Below are 23,344 nucleotides of genomic sequence, written 5' to 3' on the forward strand. Positions count from 1 at the left end.
CGGAAATGACGATTACACATTTGTTCCAGCGACGGCTAGTGGGGACATTTTAAATTAGCAAACTGTGCTAAAGCGGTCGCAAAGTCGAGAACACACAGCTGTTATACCACAAAACTTAAGTTAACTCCTTATTTTCCTCATGAATATGGTGCTGCGAGCCTGAGATGTTCCACAGAACACACACATGAGGACAGATTCGAACCTGGTAAGCTGCTGTCGACGGCTATCGAGCGCGCTCTTATCACTGCGCCCTTCCATTTTGAGCCTCTACTGCAGTTTTGACCCAAACCTACTCTCGGTTTAATTAATGCACGCGTTTATACATGCATACATGCGGGTTATATCCACGCAACGTGCAGATGTACCGGTTACCGTGCAACTTTCAGTCTGGAAGCGTTACAGCAACAGTGTGTCGCAGGACGAGTGTTTGTGCTGCAGTGTCTGTATTAGCATAGAGCAACATTTATTTTCGCTTGTTTTACTTTTTTCCTTATTTCTGTAATTATTTAAGAGCCGTATTCCGTCGTATGCATGCACTATGATTTATAAGCTGATTTTGAGGAAGTATGCGTTGATGTTTATTCATTGCAAATAAGAGCGTGTAAAGCTTGGGGGCCGTTGCATGCTCGCTCGATCTTCATACATGATGGATGCATTGATGCCTGTCTGAGAGCGCGTCGTGTCTCAGGGTTCCTGCGCGAGGAACTAGTCATGATATGGAAACTCGTATAAAGATTACCATGGTAACCGCAATTTTAGCCAAAATACCATCGCTGCTGCAGTTTTTGTTGCTGTCGTAATGAACGTGGGATCTCCTTTAAAACGTGTAAGAAGCTTTCTGAATCTATATTTTAACTTCTCGTATTCAAAGTTGACATGGTATCTAAAATCGTTATGCTACAGTTTGTAAGTATTGTCTGATCTGTGGCAGTCACTCAGTGCGTGCTTGGCTTGTAATAATACAGAATGTTATATTTAGTTTTTGATAAGACTCTGCCATATGTATATGTAAAATGAATGGGGGAAGGGATATTTCCCGTTCAAAATATCACAAGTTGCTTCTTGTTTGTTTGTTTATTCTTGTTTTATGTGGCATCTTTTAATTTGTTGCATCCACAGCTGTATTTTCTTTACTGTTAATTAGAAGAATAAATTTGAGGAAGATTCTTTTGCTCAAGGCTGCATTTATTTAATCAGTAATACAGAAAAAAGACTGTAATTGTGAAATATTATTCTCTTTATTTTAAAGTGTTTTATTTCAATCTGCTTTAAAATATAATTTATTCCTGTGATGCAAAGCTGAATTTTCACATGATCCTTCAGAAATCGTTCTAATATGCTGATTTATAAACAATATCGGAAACAGATGTGCTGCTTAATATTTTTAATTTTTTTGGACCTGTGATACTTTTTCTGGATTCTGTGATAAATAGAAAGAACAGTGTTTATTCAAAATATTTTGTTTTCAGTTTATTTTTTTGTTACAAACTCTCAAAGGTTTGGGGTTACTAAATTTCTTTTCTTATTTTTTAAAGAAATTAGCACTTTTATTCAGCAAGGATATAACAATGGATTAAAAGTGATAGTAAAGACATTGTTAGAAAGGATTTCTATTTTGAATAAATAGAAAAAAGTATCACAGTAAATATTAACAGTTTCAACACATAATAAATCGGTATATTAGAATGACTTCTGAAGGATTGTGTGACACTGAAGACTGGAGTAATGGCTGATGAAAATTCAGCTGCATCACAAATAATATTTTAAAGTATATTAAAATAAGAAATCAATAAAATAAATTGCAATAATATTTCACAATATATTTTTGATCAATTAAATACAGCCTTGATGAGCATAAGAGACTCCATTAAAAAAAAAAAAAAAAACATGAAAAATCTTACTGATCCCAAACTTTTGGATGGCAGTGTATATATAAAACATCAATTTCCAAATTTTTGATGGCATTATTTAATGTGTACATACGCATTTCAAGTATTGAGCATCAGATTTCTGAATGAAGTGTTTTGGTGTGTAAAACAGGGTCATGAGTTACAATAGTAAAGTTTTGGTTTTGCTTGTCTGGAGAGGAGAATTTAAAGATCTGTAGTGTTTTGTTTCACACGTTATGGAAAACTTATGAGATGAATTTAAAATTGATTGAATTGATTTTTCCATACTGAAAAAGTCATGAATATTTATATATTCAGTGTAAACGTTTTATATATATATCTGGTTTGAATTCTTAAAGTTATGAATATTTTTATAGTTGGTATGAACTTTTCTAGTTATGCTTTCATTGAAATATTGTGAGATCTAAAAATTTTGCATATGTTGCTGTTTGTGAGATTAGTCTCTATTAAATGATTTTTAATATGGCAAACTATATTTGTAAGTTTTCATGCAGTGTGACCGAAGCCTCTTCAAACACTTGAACGCAGCAAAAATTTGTTTATGGACATAAGGTTTTGAAAGCATTTCAAGGCCAGGCTGTTGTGAAATGCAGCATTGTGCATTGGAGTCCGATGACATGTAGAAAGGTTGATGAGAGCTTCACTGGTGCGTGATAGTTCAGTGTTCTAGCTGGTTACCCGAAGCCACTGAATCCCAGTGGTGGTCAAAAGTGAGAAACTGAACTAACCATATAAACATTAGACATTTGTCACCAGTAGGGCTGGGCCAATTCTTCTATTAATACAATTTTTAACTAGTCAACTTGAAAATGTAACTGCAACATGATTCAAGTAACTTTTTCTTTATTAACTCTCTAGTTAAAGAAAATTCTATTCCAAGTGCACCACACACAAAGTTGTCAACCATGTAAATGTTAAACAAATCACTTGTTAAATATCTTTGCAGAAAAGATGCATGAACTACATCTTGTACAAACGTGTCTTATACATATATGTTGAGAAATAATATAAGGAAAATGCTTTAAAAAAATCTCAAATTAAGGTAATTCAAAATGACTGAAGGTATAACACCAGTAGATTATTATTTACTATAAATGTTCTGTAAACAGCAGCTTTCAGCCTGTCACCACGATGCAAACATGAAATATCAAACGTACAGTATGTTCTTTACAGGTTTTCTTTATTCGATTGCGCTGCTTTTCCATTGTTTTTTTTTTCAGTGTAAACATGGATGCGTTTGACTGTTGCGCTCGCGTCTCTTGCATAGGGCTGGGAAAATAAATCGATGCATCACGAATCGAGAAATGATTCAGCTTCGAATCTAAAATTTTCCGAATGCATGGCGATTCTTTCTCGAGTCGATTCTGAGCTTAGTTTTGGACAGCAGATGGCGCTGCATGCTTTAGAAACTGCCGCACTCTGCTCGTTTCCAAATCCTTACACACACTTGAACCTAAAATAATCATTCATAAAATTCTAAAAGGTTGAAGTGATTTACAAGGGTGTTCACAGTGGGCTGTGTTTACATTAATCTCGCATCATAAAGCATTCTGAGCTGAGGTGAAATTACAGACTCAGCCAAACGCACAAGCGCTCTTCTTCATGAGCGTTTGAGTGTGTGGATAAAAACTGGATTAGAGCGCCATCTGCTGTTAAAATCTAAGCTCAGAATCGATTTCAGAGAGAATCACGATGCATTCGGAAAATCTCAGAATCGATTCTGCACCGATTTATTGTCGCAGCCCTACTCTTGCAGCATCTCATGCATGAAACGGCATTCAAAAAACACGGCGCTCAAGTTGAAAGAAGTTCACTCCCATCTTCTTGCATGTTTTTCTTATTCCATTGCCTGCATCGCATCTTTGTCAACACAAAAGTGCCTTCTGTGTGATATGCGGTTGGATCGTTTACTCTTATCATTGGCATAGTGTCTAATTCTAACGATTGGTAATATTTTTACTCAATCGCGATTTCCTCGATTTCTAAAATCGTGGCAAAACATTAAATTTGAATTAATCGATAAAATCAGAAAAATCACCCTAGTCCGCAGTTATATTGACACACAATTCCTGTTTTCCAGGTCAACTGCCCCTGTTTATTGCCAGTCAACTGCCACTTCAGAGACTCTGCCCCTGGCCCCGCCCTCCAGAGATGACTGATGCCCAGAAGGCCAACGAGCTCCCTGAGTGCCCCACAGAGGGCGGGGCCACAACCGAGGAGCAGGACATGCCCCTGAGACAAGATACCACGCCCACCAGCTCACCGGCGTGCGATGAGCCAATCAGCTCGCAGAGTCCTGACAAACAGCCCGCCCCCGGCCTGCTCTCCATGCCGTGCTTACTAAAGGAGCTTCATAGAGACTCCGCCCCCGGGCAGCCGCAGGAAACGGACCCGCCCCCGGCTGCTGCCCAGTCCTGCGCGCAGGAAGACAGCGATTCCTCCGTCTGCCTGCGGTCGCCTTCCTCCTCCGGTCACCTGGGAGACTCTGACACGCTTTCATCAGCGGAGGAAGTGCCTGCGCCCGTTCAGACGGCCGGCAGGAAGTCGCGGCGTTCGCATTCTGAGAGCGACACGTCCTCCGTGGCAATGGCAGCCAAGAAGAACCGCTGCCAGGAGAAGCAGGTGAACGGGCGCGTGCGGGTCAGAGGCCCGCGCAGCCAGCAGCAGAAGCAGCGCATGCGACAGCTGCGACAGAAACGCGAGGCGGCGGCGAGACGCAAACCTGATGTGCTCCAGGACAGCAGCACCAGCGACAGCGACATCACAGCCCACTCGTCCTCATCCTCGCCACTAACGGCCTCGTCCGACAACGAGGGAGAGACAATCAACTCTCACGCACCAGGTAACTGAACACACACACAGCATTTTGTCTAGGCTACTTTGTGTGGACACGCATACAACACAAACAAATCCTGAACAAATCGATTCGCTGATGCATCACGGTTCTTTCCCAGATGATTCTGGATTAGATTTACAAATATTCATTTGTTTATTATGTAACGGCCAATATGACTTGTTAGGTGTCTGACAACTAGTGGAACCCCTTTTTAAATTTTTTTATTTTTGTAATTTGACAATAATAACTAAACGTTAGATTACAGCTATATATATATATATTTTTTTTTTTTCAATATTATTAGTAAATGTGCTATTGATGATGATAATAATAATGTTAATGACAATAAATCATTACTTATCTGACCATCTCACTTTTAATTTCTGTTAAGAAAATAACAGTGCCAGTAAATAACACACTTATCTTTCTATTGATGTTATATTGCTATTAATAATAATAACTGTTGATGTTATTATTTTTAATACGTTTCCTATCTGATATTTCACTTAATATTTTTTTACATTTTTCATTGTGTAATTATTTTTATTAATATATTTTATTAATGTTAATTACTAATTGCTTATCTGACTGAAAAATAAAAACTTATATGGTGCCAGTAAAATGACAGCAATAAATTTATATTTATTTATTTTTATTATTTTCATTTATCATTATGTATTATTATTATTATTTCAATAAATAATTACTAATCTGACCATCTCACCGAATAACTTACAAAATAAAAAATAACTATATGGTGCCAGTAATCGGTACACATTGTTTTTAACTGGTTAAGAAAAGGTGTGGAAAAAAAAAAGTAGTATGAAATCTCACTAAAACCCTTTGCTGTTGCTGGAAAAATTGAGATGCATCGAGAATCGTTTTGGAATCATATTGTGACTCTGAATCGAAACGGAATCTTGAGGTGCGTGAAGATTCCCACCTCTAGTCCTGAAACAAACGAACACCTGCAGTGAAGCCATTTTGACATTTAATTTCTCTCATGCACAGTGTTGGGGGTAACGCATTACAAGTAACGTGAGTTACGTAATCGATTACTTTTTTCAAGTAACTAGTAAAGTAACGCATTACTTTTAAATTTAAAAGAAAATATCTGAGTTACTTTTTCAAAAAAGTAATGCCAGTTACTTAGTTTTTCCAATTATTCACTGACAAGTCTCCTGTCCCCATGTTGGGAGAAATCGGAAGTACAGAGGCGTTGTGTGCGCTGTGTGAACATGTTACTGTAGTTCTAGACTAAATGTCAGCATGTATTAATTCATCTCACTCGCAAAAAACAGATTTAGTATTCCTCAAAATGAATTAAAACAGTGAACTGCAAACTCAGAATATGACGCAAACCTGCAATAATTAAAAGTTAAACAACACAAATGTATCTAATCCCATTTTATTAACCAATGTTTTTGCTGTTGATCCAGTTCAACCATACTAATAAGCAAAAGTGACTTTAGATAAACTAACAATTGTGCTTCATTGTTTTTTATTGCTGAAGAGCGTTGAACCACCTTCTCCTGCGTTCTATTGTACAGACGTGAATGTAGTTTTCCTTCAACCTGAGGTTTATTCATTACACGTTTTGGTGTGAAAGGGCTTTTACATTTGCTATAAATAGAACTTCTTATATTAAACACAAACAATCAAGCCCTGCTCATATTTAAAAAGTAACGCAAAAGTAGCACAAAAGTAACATAATGCATTACTTTCCATAAAAAGTAACCAAGTAACGTAATTAGTTACTTTTTTAGGGAGTAACGCAATATTGTAATGCATTACTTTTAAAAGTAACTTTCCCCAACACTGCTCATGCATTGTTTGGTGCATGTTTCCTGAATGACGGAACGGTTGAATAAACATACACTCATAGATCAGGCAAATCACACACAGTCTCGTCACAAAACATGACGGATCTCCTGCAGCGGTCAGGTGTGTTTTTCTGTGCATGCATGTTGAATGACCTCATATGCAAAGCGGCAGGTGAGGAATGTTTTTCCACTATCAGAATACAACAGCGTTCTGACCTTACACTGACCTCAGTCTTTAGTGACCACTAACTCTGGATAGTCTTTAAAAGCTTTCAAATCCAAGGTTGTGTCAAGTATAACAAAATACACAGCAGCTAATTTGGGTAACGTTTTTGTACTTTCAATAGTCTAAAGCTGTTGCTTTTCTGCCGACAAATGTTCAAGCAATAGATATTCACTAAAATAGCAATTAAACACAATGACATTAGAATCAAGTATATTTATGATCAACAATGAATGCTGATGGACAAAATGAATTTCATTGTAATGAATGCAGAGCAAAGTCCATTTGATTGGAGGTCAATTATACCAGATATTGGATGAAAGGTTTGCATTAGTATATCACAAGATTTTCTTCATTCTGTCTTGTCTTTCAGTTGCCTCAGTATCTGTTGTCTTTGTGTCCTATATCTGTGGCTTGTGTGTGTAATGTGTCTGCAGTTTTTTTGTTCATTTATTCTTATACATATACTTGTTAGTTAGGATATGCATTATGTCCTTGTGGGGCCACCAGGGGGCATTTCCCTATTTGGGGCCACATTGTTGGCATGGCAGGAGTTGAATCTCAGTATATGTGATCGTTTGTGGAGCATATCATTACGGAAGTTATAAGCGGCCATGCATTATTTTTTTCCCCCTTGTTTTCTCGTGATCTCGACATAACGAGTTGTTTTCGTCGTGATCTCGACATAACAAAGGTTGTTCTCCACGTTACACAACCGTGCCAACAGGTGGCAGTATAGAACTATAGATGGGAGTTGTATACTGTATATCCACTATACGCATTTGGGACAGAGGACCTTCTTCGTGATCGCTATAATTTGTGCAGTTCATTACTGACATTTAATTAACTTATAAATGTTAAATGCTTGAATAAATATGATCATTTTGCTTAATTGTATCCGTTATCTTTCGTCGTTACTGCTGCTCGACTCATCAGTTTCTCATTTACAACGACGTATGTGCATCTTTCTTATTTTTAATCTTTATCGTTAATAAATGTATATTAATAAGAAATGTGATTTACATGTGTATAATTTAGTTCAATGATGTTATAGTGTTGTGACCTAATCTTTTGTATTTTCAACATTTCTTTGTAAACCACACACGCACACATAACAGCATCCAAGCTTGTAACGCACATATATCACAGCCTATCCTACATGACTAATAAAAATCACAAAGAAATTATTCCAATATATTATTATATATAATTTTATATATAAGGAAAATTAAGTGAGTTGAATCCAAGCAGCTTAAGATTTTTAGAATAGGCTAGTTCTTCTTTGGATTCTTCTAAGGCGCTCCGCCTGTGTTGAATGCTTGTTGTTAGACCATTTAAACATGTTAATTACACAAATAAAATGTTTAGCGTAGCCTAACTCTGGACAAAATCAGCAGTGATTAGCCTATTTATTTTATTGTAGACGTTATTTCTAATTGAAGCAACATTTGCTGAAATATCCACAAGATAAAGTATAAGAGTGCACAGTTATCTGTCGATCATTTGCACCTCAAAGGGAGCATTACAAAATGCTTAACGCTGCTTAATGCATTAGAGAGCGTTTTTAAAAGACCAAACTCAGTAAACACATTATTAATAAATTATAATGGCCTATGTACAGACAAGCAGATGATACGCGTTTTTCTTATAGCCTATTTCTATGGGTAAAACGCTTAACGCGTTAAACGCATTGCGTTCTTATTATGGGCTTATTTGCTTGTCTGTACATGGAATGCTTTATTAATGATGTGTTCACTGAGTTTGGTCTTGTAAAAACACTGCCTTAATGCATTAAGCCACGTTACGTGTTGTCCATACGGTTGGCTATTCTATGGGAGGAAAATGCTTAACGCGGAATTAAACGCATTGCTTTCTTATTATGGGCTCATCTTCTTGTCTGTACATAGTATGAATTACTAATAATGTGTATACTACGTTTTGTCTTTTAAAAACACTCTCAATTAACGCATTAAGCCAGGTTAAGTATTTTAGAATGTCACAGTCAAGGTTGCGTTCGTTACTGTAGCAACAGTAGACTCACGATGCATCAAACAATTAATGTTAAAAGAACCACTTTTGTTATGTCGAAATCATGAGGATAAAAGAAAGAAAAAAAAATATATAATAATGCATGGCCGCTTAGAACTTCCGTATATCATAACTTTATATTGTAAATTATATATTAGTTGTGCAGATTTATGTAGTTTTAAGGCCTGTTTGGTAGTTCCAGTTTTGTTCAGTCTTTTAGCTTTATTTATTTATTTATTTATTTTTTGAAAGCAGATGCAATTGCAGCAGTGTTATAACTACTATATAGTAATGTAGTATTTATTAATTTATTTTGGATTAACTTTTATTTTTAATATTTGCCTTTTTTTTTTTTTTATCTTTGTATTTTCTGCTTTCATTTAAATTTTGAATTGACTTGCATTTTTGTTAAATTTTTTTATTTTAGTTTGTCATTTTATGTGCTTTTGTCATTATTAATTTTTTATTTCTGTATAGCTTTAATTTCAGTTTTACGTTTAGTAATGTTAGTAATTTTTTCAACACATTTTATTTCAGTTAATTGTCAAGGCAACATTTCCAAGTTACTTAAGTATTTCACCTAATATGTAAGTATTATTTTGATATTTTATTTCAGCTTTATTTTAGTTAACAAAATCCATTTTTTTTGATAGTTTTAGATAACAATAACAACACAAGCAATGTTTCTAAGGTATTTTCCCCTGAAGTTATGCCTCTAAATCCATCCTTTTTAAAACGGTCATCTAAGCTCTACTTTTGTGCACATTCACCACCTTAAAAAATTGCTAGCACTTGTCAAATCATCTGATCTTACTAACATTCCTGTTATAACGCATAATTCGTGAGGTCTTTGATTAGGTTTGCGTAAATCTTGTTAATTAGTCTTTTTATTCATTGATTATCTCTCAGGATGGCATTTATAGTTCAGAAATTCATCTGCTCTCTGATATGTCTCTGAACAAGCATAATGATGCAGTAGTAGTTGACTAGTTTTTCAGACAGGTTAATTTCAAACGTCTCTAGTTACACTTCTGTCTTTATTTCTTCACATGTAATATTCTGAGGGTTGGTTGGTGTTATAGTGGTTCAAAATCTGGTATCTTCCTCACTGTGTGATCTTTAAGCCATCTTTAGTCATGTGACCGTTGGTGAACTGTACCCAGAATGCACTGCGAGAGCTGCATGATTGTCCCCAGCATGCTCGCCGGTGTGCACGCAATAACGCCGCCGCTTTCTGCCTTCCTGTGTGTCTGACGTGTCTCTCTCGGCACTGCCGTCTGTCTTTAAGCTGGCCATCGCCGAGCCGACGCTTCCGGAGCATCAGCGCGTGGGCGGGGCCAATTCGACATGGGCGTGGCCAGCGGAACCCTGGGCGGAGTCTTGGAGGAAGCTCTTACGCGATTCGCCGCGATGCAGAGACAGACCGAGGAGCGCTTTCGCGTGTGGATGGACAGACTGACCCGCCTGCATTCGGACGATGACCTTTCGTCCAGCGAAAATCAAGAGGGGCGGAGCCACGTTAGCTCGTTCCTGCCGTCGTCGGAGTCGCAGGAAACACTGGCGGCCTATCAGATGGCTCGACTCAGCGCCATCACGGTTCCACCGCCTCAGACTGCCGGTGTCAATGGAAGCGCAGAGCCGCCTGAACCGAACGTTTAAAGAACAGTGACGCAACACAACTGTGCCGTCTCAATTCGACCGCTGAAGTGGAGGCTTAGGACAGTGCACAAACTTTCTCTTTATCTCTTACTAAATTCATCTTCATTCTGGCTTCCACATCTATCTCTTTCTCTCTATTAAAGGATCAGTTTTCCTACAAATGAAACATTTACTCATCCTCATGCCTTTCTGAACCCATTTGAATGAATATTGAATAGTGGATTTTTGAGGAATATTGTGGTAATTTGATGAAAGTGAACAAGAAACTCAGGCTGTCGAGCTCCAGACAGTGTTATTTTAGTATCATACCATTCTACTGTATGATACTATTATAGTTTTTATGCATTTTTGAATCAGGTTTTAATTTTTATTACTTTAGTTAATTTTTTTTTTTTAAATGTAAACTTTTTTAGTTTGTTGTTTTAGTATATCATTTTAGTAAACAAAATTCAAATGAGAAATGTCTGTTTCAGTTAATGTTCATTTTAGCTTTTTTTTTTTTTTCATTTTTAGTTGTGTGTATGTATATGTGTATATATATACACACACACATTAAGTTAATAAAAAAATTTGTGCTGTCAAACGATTAATCGCATCAAAAATAAGTTTTTGTTTACATTATATATGCATGTGGACTGTGTATTTAATATGTATATATGAATACACACACACAATATATATTTTGAAAATATTTACATGTTTATACATTTATATATTCAGATATTTTATATTATATATAAATATATTACATGCATAAACATAACATATTTTTACTAAATGTATACATGCATGTGTTTGTATTTATATATACATTATAAATATACACCTTATACACGCATATATTATGTAAACAAAAACTTATTTTGGTTGCGATTAATCGCGATTAATCGTTTGACAGCACTAAAAATTTTTTTTTTAACTTTTTACATTACAAAAAAAAAAAAAAAACTATAAAAACCCTGGCTCTAGAAATGCTAAAAAAAAACTAAAAAAAAAACGTTTCATTGAATTATAAAAATATTTGATAATATTGTATGATTTCAGAAGATGTTGATTATAGTGCACGAGTTATATGGAAGGCTTTTATGCTGTTTTTTGTTGCCCCCCCCCCCCCTCCATTTTTGGAGGTTGTCAGAGCCAGTTGCCATTGTAAAAAAAAAATAACAGCCAGGATATTCTAAAATTCAGATCTGGCGTTCAGTGGAAATAATAATATAATATGGGTTTGGAACGACATGAGGATGAATAAATAAAGACAGAAATTTCTTAAACCATTTCTTTAACTTCATGTGTCTTCTATTAACATTTTCCGTTGTTTTATATTGGCATCTCAGGGCCGCCCTCCACACTCAGTGCCTTTGCGATCTCATTGCTTTGGGAGAGCCAGTTTCTTCCAATCACTTGGAGATGAATCATTTAAAAGAATCATTTGTCTTGCCTGTAGAACTGTTTCATGACATTATTTCTACAAGAGACTTCTGAAGTTTCACATCGACTGCCATGTGTCTCTTTGTCTTCATCTGGGCTGGCATGTCTACCAAAGATCTCTTGTTTGCATTGTGGATTGGTTTAGGTTCTTATTTAATCGCTTCTTCCAAAGCGGAATATGCATGATATAAGCTGACAGCAGAGAGCTGTAATGTAATGACAGCCTGTACATAGGTTTTTATGCTAAATACTAACTTACGACACAAACGAACATCAAACACTGATAGAAACAGTCCGTGATGCACATGCAATAAACTGGTGATTCTACTACTTCTACTGGACACAATGTCTAAAGCAAGAGATACTGATCACTTTTTTTGGCTATATGTGTCTATTTAAGGGTGATTTCCATAAAAACATGTCAGAGTCGTATTTTACCCCAAAGTTAATGTTTACATAAAAACAAAAAAACCTAAATTTAGATGCATTAAGTTTTAATGCATTTTGAAATTATTTTGACCGTTATGCACATTAGTTACTGTAATGCATCTGGTTGTTTTTACTCTGAGTTGATGCTTCTCATTATATTGTGGTATCTGAAATATCCCATAATACAATAATTTAAAAAAAAAAAAAAAAAATTTAAATGCAGCACAACATATACTGATATATAAATAGTTTACTTTGAATATTTGTTTGAAATATTAGAATTTTTTTTTTTCATGTTCCTGCAATGAGAATGTTTTTGTTTTTTCAGCAAAATCTTCTTAATTGTTAATGTCACAATTTCAAAATTATTAGTATGCATATAAATAGACTTCAATATATTGCCAAATATAATTTCATGTCATTTCTTTTTGATTTTAGGGTGAAATATGAGCTGGCCAGATTTCATGAGATTCGCCCGTCATGTGCTTCCTCCACACTAACACAAACACACTCATAGTAAAGGTTTACTGTAGTTATAGACTTACAGGAGGACTTGAAAGCTGTTTGCTGTACTGCTTTACTGTATAGAGTGTCTGAAGGAGATTGTTTACGTTTTTATGTCTTTTGGTGTAATAATAACCAGGCCGCCTAAGTTTAGTGTCATAATGTTTTAGATGGAGGATAGAAATTCCTTCCTTCCTTAGAAACCAAGAAATGAGTAACCAGAGATAGATGTCTTTTTATTTGTTCCAAATATGTTTCTTTATTTTTAATGTCCTATACTACTGCCTCACCGAACGTAAAAGTGTGCCAGGCGACGTTCAGTTGTGTTTTCATGTCTATGTAACACATTATTGACGTGTGATATCTGCTCTGTCGTTAGCTGGTAAATAAATATACAAGTATTTTACCAGCATTCATCTGTTTTGCCTGACTTTCATAGCCTTGTTATCCAGGTAGTTTACATTTAATGTCCATGTATGGATCGTGGGGTGTGCCGTCTGTTATCACAGACTATACTTTTGTAGAACTTTTAATTTTTTTATTTTAACTAAGTGTTTTGAAAACAAGAAAAAAATTACCATATTTACTTTAATAACACATCCCCCTGGTCTTATAAGGAACAGTTCATCAGTGCACTTTATTCTATAAAGGAAAAAAGTTCGTCTTTGTAGTCTTAAGTTAACAAAATCTTCAATAATAGTGAGACGTACATTCAATTCCTGATGGATAAAATAGTCTTTACACATTTTTACTGTCGAATATCCTCTTTCTCTTAGAAAATGTTGTATTATGGAGAAAAAAAGGGATTCTGAACACTTTTTCCAGTGGAAATAAAGGCATTATTTATGGATAATTTTGTCAGTATTCAGTCAAAAATTTAGCTACTGAGCTTTGATTAATTATGCAGTTTAAAAAAAAAAAAAAAAACCTGTGCTGAGAAAAAAAAGTAGTTGATAAAAAGATTGAATCTAATATGTGGTGGTAATATAGCATAAAGAGAAACTTGTACATTATTTTTTGACTGAACACCACAAGTGTAAAGGGCTTTTCACACTGAACGCGAAAATTTGGCGCGATGACGCTTTTGAATCGAAACAATAGATCCCTAAACAAACACCGAAGAAGAGTAAGTTCCGAGCGATTCCGAAAGAGAAGGGAGTGGATGCTGAGTTCTTGTTATCTTTGGCATCTGAGAACAGATTTATTCTCACATGTTCTTAATATAATTTCTATTAATTCTCCACTGAATTATGTGATCGGGAGTGTCCGTTTTCTTCCACGTGTGCGAGTGTTATGAGTCAGAGCGCGTTAACTCTCTAGATCTAACGTATTAAAGGGGTCAAATGACGTTGCTAAAAAGAACATTATTTTGTGTATTTGGTGTAATGCAAAAAACACATTATTTTCCACATACTGTACATTATTGTTGCTCCTCTATGCCCCGCCTTTCTGAAACGCGTCGATTTCTACAAAGCTCATCGTTCTGAGAAGCGAGGCGTGCTCTGATTGGCCAGCTATCCAGTGCGTTGTGATTGGCCCGAATACCTCAAGCATGAGATGGAAATGTTACGCCCCTCACCATATTGTGATGCAGTGTCCCGGCGCAAAGACACAAAAACCCATTATAAAGGAGGCATTTGTTGCATCCAGTGGGGACATAATTACTGATTATAATGACTTATACTGTCTTTTACATTACCATGTTTGCATTTGTGATCGGAGAAACGACAAACAACAAGCACTGCTCTACACAGCTCAAAACTTGCGTTTGAATAGTCAGTGGCAAATTCTTTAAATATGAAAACATACTTACAGGCTGTGAGTCAGAAGCGCCAGACTGTCCTTGCAATGTTGGAATTGCCCCACTTTATGGAAACAGTCTTTGAGCATAACATTAGCTGGCAGGCTACTCCCAGGTTCAGGAAATAGTCCTCCGTTAAAATACGCTGCACACACTCGAATATTTGGGTTGAACTGTTCTGGAACAGTGTCGTAAATACAACTTAACCACTGATTTCTAGTTGTGTCCTCTTTTGGAAGCCCAAACAAAGTAGTTTCGCTTTCACAACGAAACACAGCGTCTCCAGGACATGGAGCCGGCGGCAGCAACAATACTACAGCAAGAATGAAAATCACACCCCCTTTCTTTGCGTATACATTTGGGCGGTGTTTTGCAAATCTCCCCACACCGTGACGTAGACATGTGGGGGTGTGTTTGAACGAGCCGTTTTATGGGGGTGTGGTCGAGTCTTAACTTTTATAAACAATATCTCTTTGGTTTTGAGACTTTAGTCTTTGCAACTTTAGGGATCTTATCTATGCACAAACAGCTTGTAACACTCCAAAGAGAAAGGAAAACTTGAAATCGCATCATATGACCCCTTTAAAAAAAAAATAGAGTGAAATTTATTTCTACGCATGAAATATGAAAGCAAATAGACATGATTATTATGACGATATATTTTCTGTATGTGTTTTGTATGCAGCTCGGTAATTTTATAACAATAAAGGATGTTTATGACACTAAGCAGTGTGCTTGTCTGCCTATTACAGAATCAAAATCAACTATAGATCACAATCGGAAGTTATTGCAAGCACTCGATGATGGTTTAAAGTGGGTTTTAAGCAAAAACATTAATAACGTACATAAATTTTCGAATGTGGCTTGATGCTACTTCTGTTTGTATTTTAAGATGTTTTCTTGTAAGCATTATAGATAGTTTGTGTTTCTGGCATAGAACGAAACTTTATTTGTCTTAATTTAATGCTGTATATTGAGCAGCAGACGATGTTAAATCCATATACGAGACGCATATCTGAGGAAAAATGCATTGTTGGTCGGCGCCACCTAGCTTGCAGGCGTGAATTAGCAGAATTAGCTTGGTGTGAAATCAACGTTCGTCGCTTTTTCGCATCGCGCTAAGTGTGAAACGGCCAGTGTAAACGCGTCCCAAAAAAGTACAAGATTATACATTTTTATGGAAGTTTTTTGAGCGAAGTCAGTAAGTTTTAGTCCAATGAGATAACAGTAAAGGAATCGCTCACCAAAAATGAAAATTCTGTCATTTACTCTCGCTCAAGTTCTTTCCAAACCTGTATGAGTTTCTTTCTTCTGTTGAACACAAAAGAAGACACTTTGAAGAATGTTGGTAACCAAACAGTTAGTGGTAGCTGTTGACTTCCATAGTTTTGGAAAATAGTCAATGTCTACCATCAGCATTCTTCAAAATATCTTGTTCAGCATGAGGGTTAATGTTTTATTGCTGGCAAAACGTCTAATGTGCATTTAATGTAAATGCTGTTTAAATTTCATTTTTATTCAGGGAATAATAAAGTCTGCAGCATGCTACAAATGCAGTTTAAACCTAAAAGCAAAACATTCAATGTTTCACTTTAATCTTTAATCCAGCATTTGGAAATCTAGATAGATTTTCAAAAGGAACTAATTAGACTAATAAACAAATGTCTCAGCAGAATTCCGCACAGACAGATCTTCTGAACGGCGTGTGTGTGTGTTGCAGTGGGTCCTGCAGTGATTGGACACTATGATATTTCAGACACTCACTCCGAACAGGAACAGCAGTCGCTCTCAGGTTCGTTTCTACTGTAGTTTGACTGTACATTCGTACACAATGGCTGCGTCCCAACTCGCATACTAATATTAGATTAGCAAACTTGTAGTACTTTCAAAAATGTGCGTCAATACGTGCTTTTAGATCACAATCCCTTGCACTACCAAAGAGATGTTTTGTGATTTTTGTGCAATTTCACCCTTTTCCGTAGACAAAAGTGGGAAGCAGCTACAGTAGTTTTTTTGTTATGGATGTGATTTCATGAATTTGAAGTATTCAATCAACAGACCGAACTTTAATTTTGAGCAAAATTACTTTATGCAAAACCACTGGGGCCGCAACATGCCACCTCAATTTCCACTACAACCAATCATGTGTAATTTAAACGTTGTGTTGAAGTACTTCTAGTGTGCGTATTGTGATGCAGCCATTTCCTCATTGACTTACCTCACATTTACTGAGATGAATATGTTCTGGCCTCAACTACAGGACATTTTGTGTGCAGTAGTGAAATCCAGACAGTTTGTCAGGAGCTGTTTGATTTGTTTTTGTGTATGTGCGTTTTGTTCCTGTTGTTTTACATCAGTTTCTCTCACATTTCATTCTGAGGATGGCAGTGAATGTTGAAGCTGTAGGTTTTTTGTAGTTTTGCTGAATGTAGTGTGTTGTTTGTGTAGGTGCAGTAGAAGTCCAGCCATCTCAGGTGAGTCTGGCGTCCACAGACAGTGAAGTGGAGATCGTTGGAGTTCAAGAGAACGCCAGGTGAGCCGATCCTCGTCATTCAGCAGTCGTTTAGTAGTATTCATATTCTAACTAGGTAATCAATAACATGCACATCACGTTTTGCTTCCAAACAAGAATTTGCAGAATTGTAAATTGGTAGTTTAACTACATTTAAACAATTCTTGTAGAATGTATCATGACCTTGTAGTAATTGTGAAACTACGCTGAATATTTGGACTATTGTAAAAAAAAAAAAAAATGTAATTAAAAATTATTAGTCACACCACACAACTATTTTTTAGAAGCAAAAACTGTAAAAAGTGATTAATTAATAAATAAATGACTGGTTGCAGCTCCTGTATGTGTGTGTGTGTGTGTGTATATATATATATAATGCTTTATATTACACCCAATGACAACAAAAATGGTCTTGATTCTAGCCATTTAAATATTTGCCAGTGAGAGAAATATTAGAGCAAGAAAAAAATATCTGTCCATGGGCTCAGAAAAATCAATTTAATTCAAAGGGAAAACAAGTTTTCATACCCCTTTGACACACGTTCTTCTTTTAAGCATAAAGTCCCTTTATTTTGTTCAACTTCATATCTTCATTTTGTAACTCAAGTAGGCCTAAATCTTTCTTGATTTGAGAATGTTTACATATTTGAATTGCAAAATAAGGCATAAATACCAAGCAAGGTATTCATTTTTTGCACCATATGCAACTTTGAGCTCATATTTAAGACAACTTAAGGCCTTCATCTGTGGAAATGTGGATTTAGACCAGCAGAAACCCTGTTTATTAAATTTTTCAAGGTTTTTTTTTTTTTTTTTGTGACTCTTGTAATGTTATTTTCAGCGTGGTCTCGAGGTTTCCTCGCGGAGTGATCCAGTCGCTTTCTTCCTGGAAGCAGAGAGCTCCGGCTCAGTGGACGTCCGTCTCGGCGCAGTCCGGCTGGGTTCCTCCTCCTGAGGTGGTGGATCTGACACTGGATGAAGACCGGCACAGATACCTGCTGTGATCAAACACACTCACACATACACGCTTAGATACACACTCATATACATGTGACTGGTGGGCCGAGTGACTCAAACCATAATGACTGTTGAATCTAAGAACACAGAACGATGCTTTCATTAAATGAAAAACACTTCAAACTGCTCAATGTTTGCTTCTGATGGATTGTTTGCTACTGTGAGACACTGGATGAGTAAATGACAGCAGATTTTATAGGGTGGTAATGTTTAATGAGCAAATACTGTACCAAGTTCTCCCATGATAAAGTCAGGTATCAAAGCTACTGCTCTGAAAAACTAAATATGGGGCTTCCTTATAGAAATTAATACTGAATGTAAACAGGTGAATCTCACAAAAACATATTTGGTCATATTTCACTCCAAAATCAAGAATATAGAATTTATATTTAGCCGAAAACAAGCATAGCACTTTTTTTAGTGCTATTAAGATTTTAGAATTGACATTTATTGTTATTGTCATTTTTAAAAAGACTATAATTTGAAATATTTAAAATGTTGTACTGATTTAATTTAAAAAATATATTTTAATTTTATTATAATTATTAAAATAATTTTATCCTTATCTATGTTTTTTCTGTAATACAGTAAATCATGGATGCTCTACGTTAGAGTGTTTATGAAATTGTCAAATTTTGAAAATGTTAATCATCCTAAAAATGTGCTTTTTATTTCTTTATTCAGATTATAATTTCTTGTTTGTTTGTTTTTCCATTGATTTTGGGGCATTTTTGTGAGATTCAGCTGAAAAAGTTTAATCGCTCCTCAAACCTCAGTCATTTCAAAATGGCAAATCAGGGATGTTTTACTTTGTCACATCCTCAGATTTCAACGTCTTCTCTTCTTTTGAGTCACTTTGCCCCCCTGAAAAAACAGCCACACTTACATGATCCTGCTGTCGGCCTCAGGAGTCGCTTGCTGAACCGCCCCAGCCCCTGTTTTTGTGATGTAACTTCCTGTTAAGCTGCTGAAGAGCTGTTAGCCGAGACCTAAACGCAATCCTGCTGGTCTTACTCTCAGCGGAGCCGGAGCGGACGCCCCACTGCTCTGTGTGTGTGTGTTCACTGTCAATCATTTGATGCTGCTCTGCTGTGTGGGGAGAAGCCTTGGATTGTGTGTACCTCACCCAATACTGCTTTCACAATACGTTTGCGTGCGTGTGAGTGTGTGTGTGTGTGTGTGTGTGTGTGTGTATCCTGAGCATTAGAGATTTTCAGAGCATGTTCATTACATACATCTTGCATCGTCATGAAACGGACCCTTGCTTTTATTATGCCAATGGAACTTCTTATTCAAATACACTAGCAGTCAAAAGTTTGGAATAATTACGATTTTTTTTTTCATGTTTTTGAAAGAAGTCTGTTATGCTCATCAAGGCTGCTTTTGTTTGATGATAAATCTAGAAAAAAACTGTAATATTTGTGAAATATTATTACAATTTAAAATAAGTGTCTTCTATGTAAAATGTAATTTATTCCTGTGATGCGCAGCTGAATTTTCAGCATCATTACTCCAGTCTTCAGTGTCACATGATCCTTCAGAAATCATTCTAATATGCTGATTTGCTATTCATGAAATATTCATATTATTATTAATGTTGAAAACCATTTTTGCTGTGTAATATTTTGTAGCAACAGTGATACGCTACCATTCAAAAGTTTGGGATGAGGATTTTTTTCAAAGAAAAAATTAATACTTTTATTCAGCATTAAATTGATTACAGGTGACAGTAAAGACATTTAAAGATGAAAATAATAAGCAGCACAACTGTTTTCAACACTGATGATGATAAATGTTTCTTGAGCAGCAAATCAGTATATTATGTGACACTGAAGACTGGAGTAATGATGCTGAAAGTTCAGCTTTGCATCACAGAAATAAATTGCATTTTAAAATATATTCAAGTAGAAAACAGCTATTTTTCTCAATATTACAGTTTTACTGTATTTTAATCAAATAAATACAGCCTTGGTAGGCAGAAGAGACTTCTTTCAAAAATATTAATAATTCCTAACTTTTGAACTGTAGTGTATCTTGTTGTGAATACAATCAATGTGTGATGAGAAAAAAACAGTGATTTTTGTTCTAAATGGGGTCTAATTTGCATATAGACTTTTTAAGCAGTTTAACCACAACTTTTGTTTTATATACATGTTTCTATGGTTGCATCATGCTATCCCAGACACCACTGAAGCTATTTATTGATATTTGCTGTGTTTTACTTGATGTTACATATATGGATCATTTCTTCGAAGAGCAATATGAATATTCATCTTGAAAACTGTGCGTATTAAAGGGATGGTTCACCCAATAAATGAAAACTGTCATCATTTGTTCACCCTCACGTCTTTTTAAACCCTTTTTAGACTTACTTTCTGCTTTAGAAAACAGAAGATGAATTGAAGAATATTCGTGCTGATTTTTTCCATTAAAAGTAAACTGCATAAAAGTGATATGGACTAGTTTTATGGTGCTTTATTGTCATTTATGGCGACTGAAAGTCGCTGTGCTTTCATAATATGGAAAAGAGCAACATGAACGTTCTTCAAAACATCTCCTTTGGTGTTTCTCAGAAGAAACGTAAGTCCATTAAGGTGACTAAATAATGACAAAATGTTCATTTCTGGGCACACCGTCCCTTTAAGTTTGAGTCTTGGCAATATATTCAGTCTGTATACCATCAGATGTAGAGAAAGGTTTCCTTTTGTTTTTCTTCCTCACGATTGTCACTTGTCAGACCACTGTGTGTGAGGAGCACTCACTACCTGAATGTGAATTATTCAGCTTGTGTATCGCCCTCGAACCCTGCAGGACGTTTCTGAAGCTGTGCCAGTGGCCATTTTGGCTCACTTAGCCCCGCCTTAAACTGTGACCCGCCCCTCTGAGAGTTTGATTGGACTTCTACTTCTGTCAATCACAGGAGGTGAATATTAACAGCTGATTGAAAAAGGGAAAATGAAGTTCCAAAGCAGGAAAACAGATAGTAGCTGAGAAATTTAAAGGGATGGTTCATTCAAAAATTACAAATTCTCTTCTTTTTCTAGCTCTCATGTCATCTGAGGTTTTTTACCTTTTTGTTTGAACTTCCTTTAAGATGCGTCCCTCTGTCAAACACAAGCAATTTCTATTCTAAAACTCTAAGACATTGTCTTCTCTGGCCTCGATAGTGAAGGCAGTTGCTGGATCCCAGCTGCTGTCTCATGTTCAGGCTGCTTTTGTGAAGGAAAGGAAGTCCTTTCAGAGTTAAAAGTGGGCACATCTGTCACTAGTGACTGTGGACACTAGCATTCCCGGAATGTGTCATATCTGCTTTTCCTGTGTTAGCAAAGAGCACAGAGACAGTCCTGCACTCTCCGGGATGAAAGACTGATGCTTTAAAGGGATAGTTCACATAGATACTAAAATAATCATCATTTAATCGCTCTCGTGTTGTTCTAAACCTGTACGACTGACTAAAAGATGTTTAGTAGAGTTTACTAAATCAATGGGGACAGATGCTGTAAATCTCCAAAAGTGACATTAAAACACTACTGAACTAGTTCATGCAACTTGTGCATCTCACAAGCAGGCAAACAGTAGCTTTGTGAGGAACAGTTCCAAATTTAAGGCATTGTTTAGTGAAAATATTCTTAACTGAAGCTCTCAAATCTCATTTTCACTTATGCATATTCATACTTTTGAGCTTTCTATTCAACAAAGAACATGCTGCACAACTGTTTTCAATATTGATAATAATAAAGAATGTTTCTTGAGCAGCAAATCAGCATATTAGAATGATTTCTGAAGGATCATGTGACACTGAAGACTGCAGTAATGATGCTGAAAATTCAGCTTTGCATCACAGGAATAAATTACATTTTAAAATGTATATATATATATATATATATATATATATATATATATGTATAAAACAGTTATTTTAAATAGCAATAATATTACTGATTTTGCTGTATTTTTGATCAAATAAATGCAGCCTTGAGGCATCTTTCAAACATATTAATCTCAAGTCCCCGAAGTGTATTTAATTACATTTTTGTTGACATTTTTTGGAGCTCAGCAGCATTAGTTCCCATTAACTTTCTTTGTAAGGAAGAGAACATTGAACACATTCTACAGAAGTTTTGTTTTCCGTGAATGAAGTCGTACGGGTTTGGAACCAGAAGTGAGTAAAAGATGACATTTGAACTATTCCTGCTGTTGTCAAATGCTCTCCCCAGCATATCCGGCTCTTATTTCTTAGCATTTCTAAATGTTATGTTTCAGATTTCACAGCATTGTGCTCTCAAGCCTCCATTATGATGACGACATCCTCCTCCTCGCCTGTGTTTTGTCTCCAATCATGTGTCTTGTGTTTCCTGCTGGAATGTTTTGTAATTTGAGACAGATTTAAGAATCCCAGCAATAATCCAACATCCAGAGAACAGAGGGACAGACCTATGCGACTGAATATAATATAAGTCACGTGACGTGAGGGGTTTGGATTTTTATTAGGTTTCCACTGCATTTGAAAAACACTTTCCCTTTAATTTAATCATGTTACTCTATTTTTGTTCATTTCATTTTGACAGTATTTTAAATTAACAGCAAAAGAGTGTTAATATTTTTTGCTTCTGCAAGTCTTTCTTCCTTTAAACATTTATGTAGAATAAATAAAACTATTTTAAGATAAATAAATAAATAGAGATATTTAAAGAGTACAATTGTGATTTCTTGTGTGTGTTTTTTTTCATTATTATTAAAATGAGTTAACAAACTTGTGTTAAACTTGTGAATGATTGAGAGTAACAGAGAACAGCCAAAACGTGTATATAATACAGACTCCAGTGTGAGAAAGCAGCCGGTGACCTCTGACCCCCGGGGGTCACAGCTAGGCAGCTGCCACAAGAGGCTCTGTTCATCCCTAATGACAAAGAAATAGGAGTTTCCGTCATGCAGACACCCGCAGCTGTATGTTAATGTGAGCTCAGTCTGCGGGCTTTACTACAGAAAAAGTTTTATGGTATGAATTCAGCTCTGCTATTTTTAGCCAAGATATTATAAGAGACTTAATTCAGTTTGAATAACATTTTAGGCCAACAACCTAAACATATTTTTATGCTTTTGAAAAAAAGTCACCTGCTCACTAAGGCTGCATTTATTTGAACAGAAATACAGTAAAAATTGTGAAATATTAT

At 35.9% G+C, this 23,344-nt stretch overlaps 1 protein-coding gene across 3 annotated transcripts; it reads left to right on the forward strand.

Annotated features, from left to right (window-relative positions):
* Positions 1-35: 35 nt before the first annotated feature.
* On the forward strand, positions 36-22,862 carry ark2n (arkadia (rnf111) N-terminal like PKA signaling regulator 2n). 3 transcript variants are annotated; one of them, XM_058758047.1, is made up of 5 exons: positions 36-205; positions 3,991-4,752; positions 16,362-16,433; positions 17,090-17,174; positions 17,995-22,862. In XM_058758047.1, exons 2-5 carry the CDS (start codon positions 4,062-4,064, stop codon positions 18,155-18,157), a joined length of 1,011 nt encoding a protein of 336 aa, XP_058614030.1. In that variant the 5' UTR covers positions 36-205; positions 3,991-4,061; the 3' UTR covers positions 18,158-22,862. The 3 variants fall into 3 exon arrangements, with proteins under 3 accessions (XP_058614030.1, XP_058614029.1, XP_058614031.1); XM_058758048.1 differs by lacking the exon at positions 16,362-16,433 and having other exon boundaries at positions 39-205; XM_058758046.1 differs by lacking the exons at positions 16,362-16,433; positions 17,090-17,174; positions 17,995-22,862 and adding an exon at positions 10,109-10,870 and having other exon boundaries at positions 37-205.
* The last annotated feature ends 482 nt before the right edge of the window (positions 22,863-23,344 follow it).

Source organism: Onychostoma macrolepis, chromosome 21 (genome assembly GCF_012432095.1).
Source record: "Onychostoma macrolepis isolate SWU-2019 chromosome 21, ASM1243209v1, whole genome shotgun sequence".
NCBI classification, from domain to species: domain Eukaryota; kingdom Metazoa; phylum Chordata; class Actinopteri; order Cypriniformes; family Cyprinidae; genus Onychostoma; species Onychostoma macrolepis.

Bases quoted from the DNA above. Each gene is read 5' to 3' on its own strand.
- ark2n (XM_058758046.1), top strand. From the start codon at position 4,062: ATGACTGATGCCCAGAAGGCCAACGAGCTCCCTGAGTGCCCCACAGAG. The intron at 4,753-10,108 runs GTAACTGAACAC...TCTGTCTTTAAG, and splicing joins AATCAACTCTCACGCACCAG to CTGGCCATCGCCGAGCCGAC.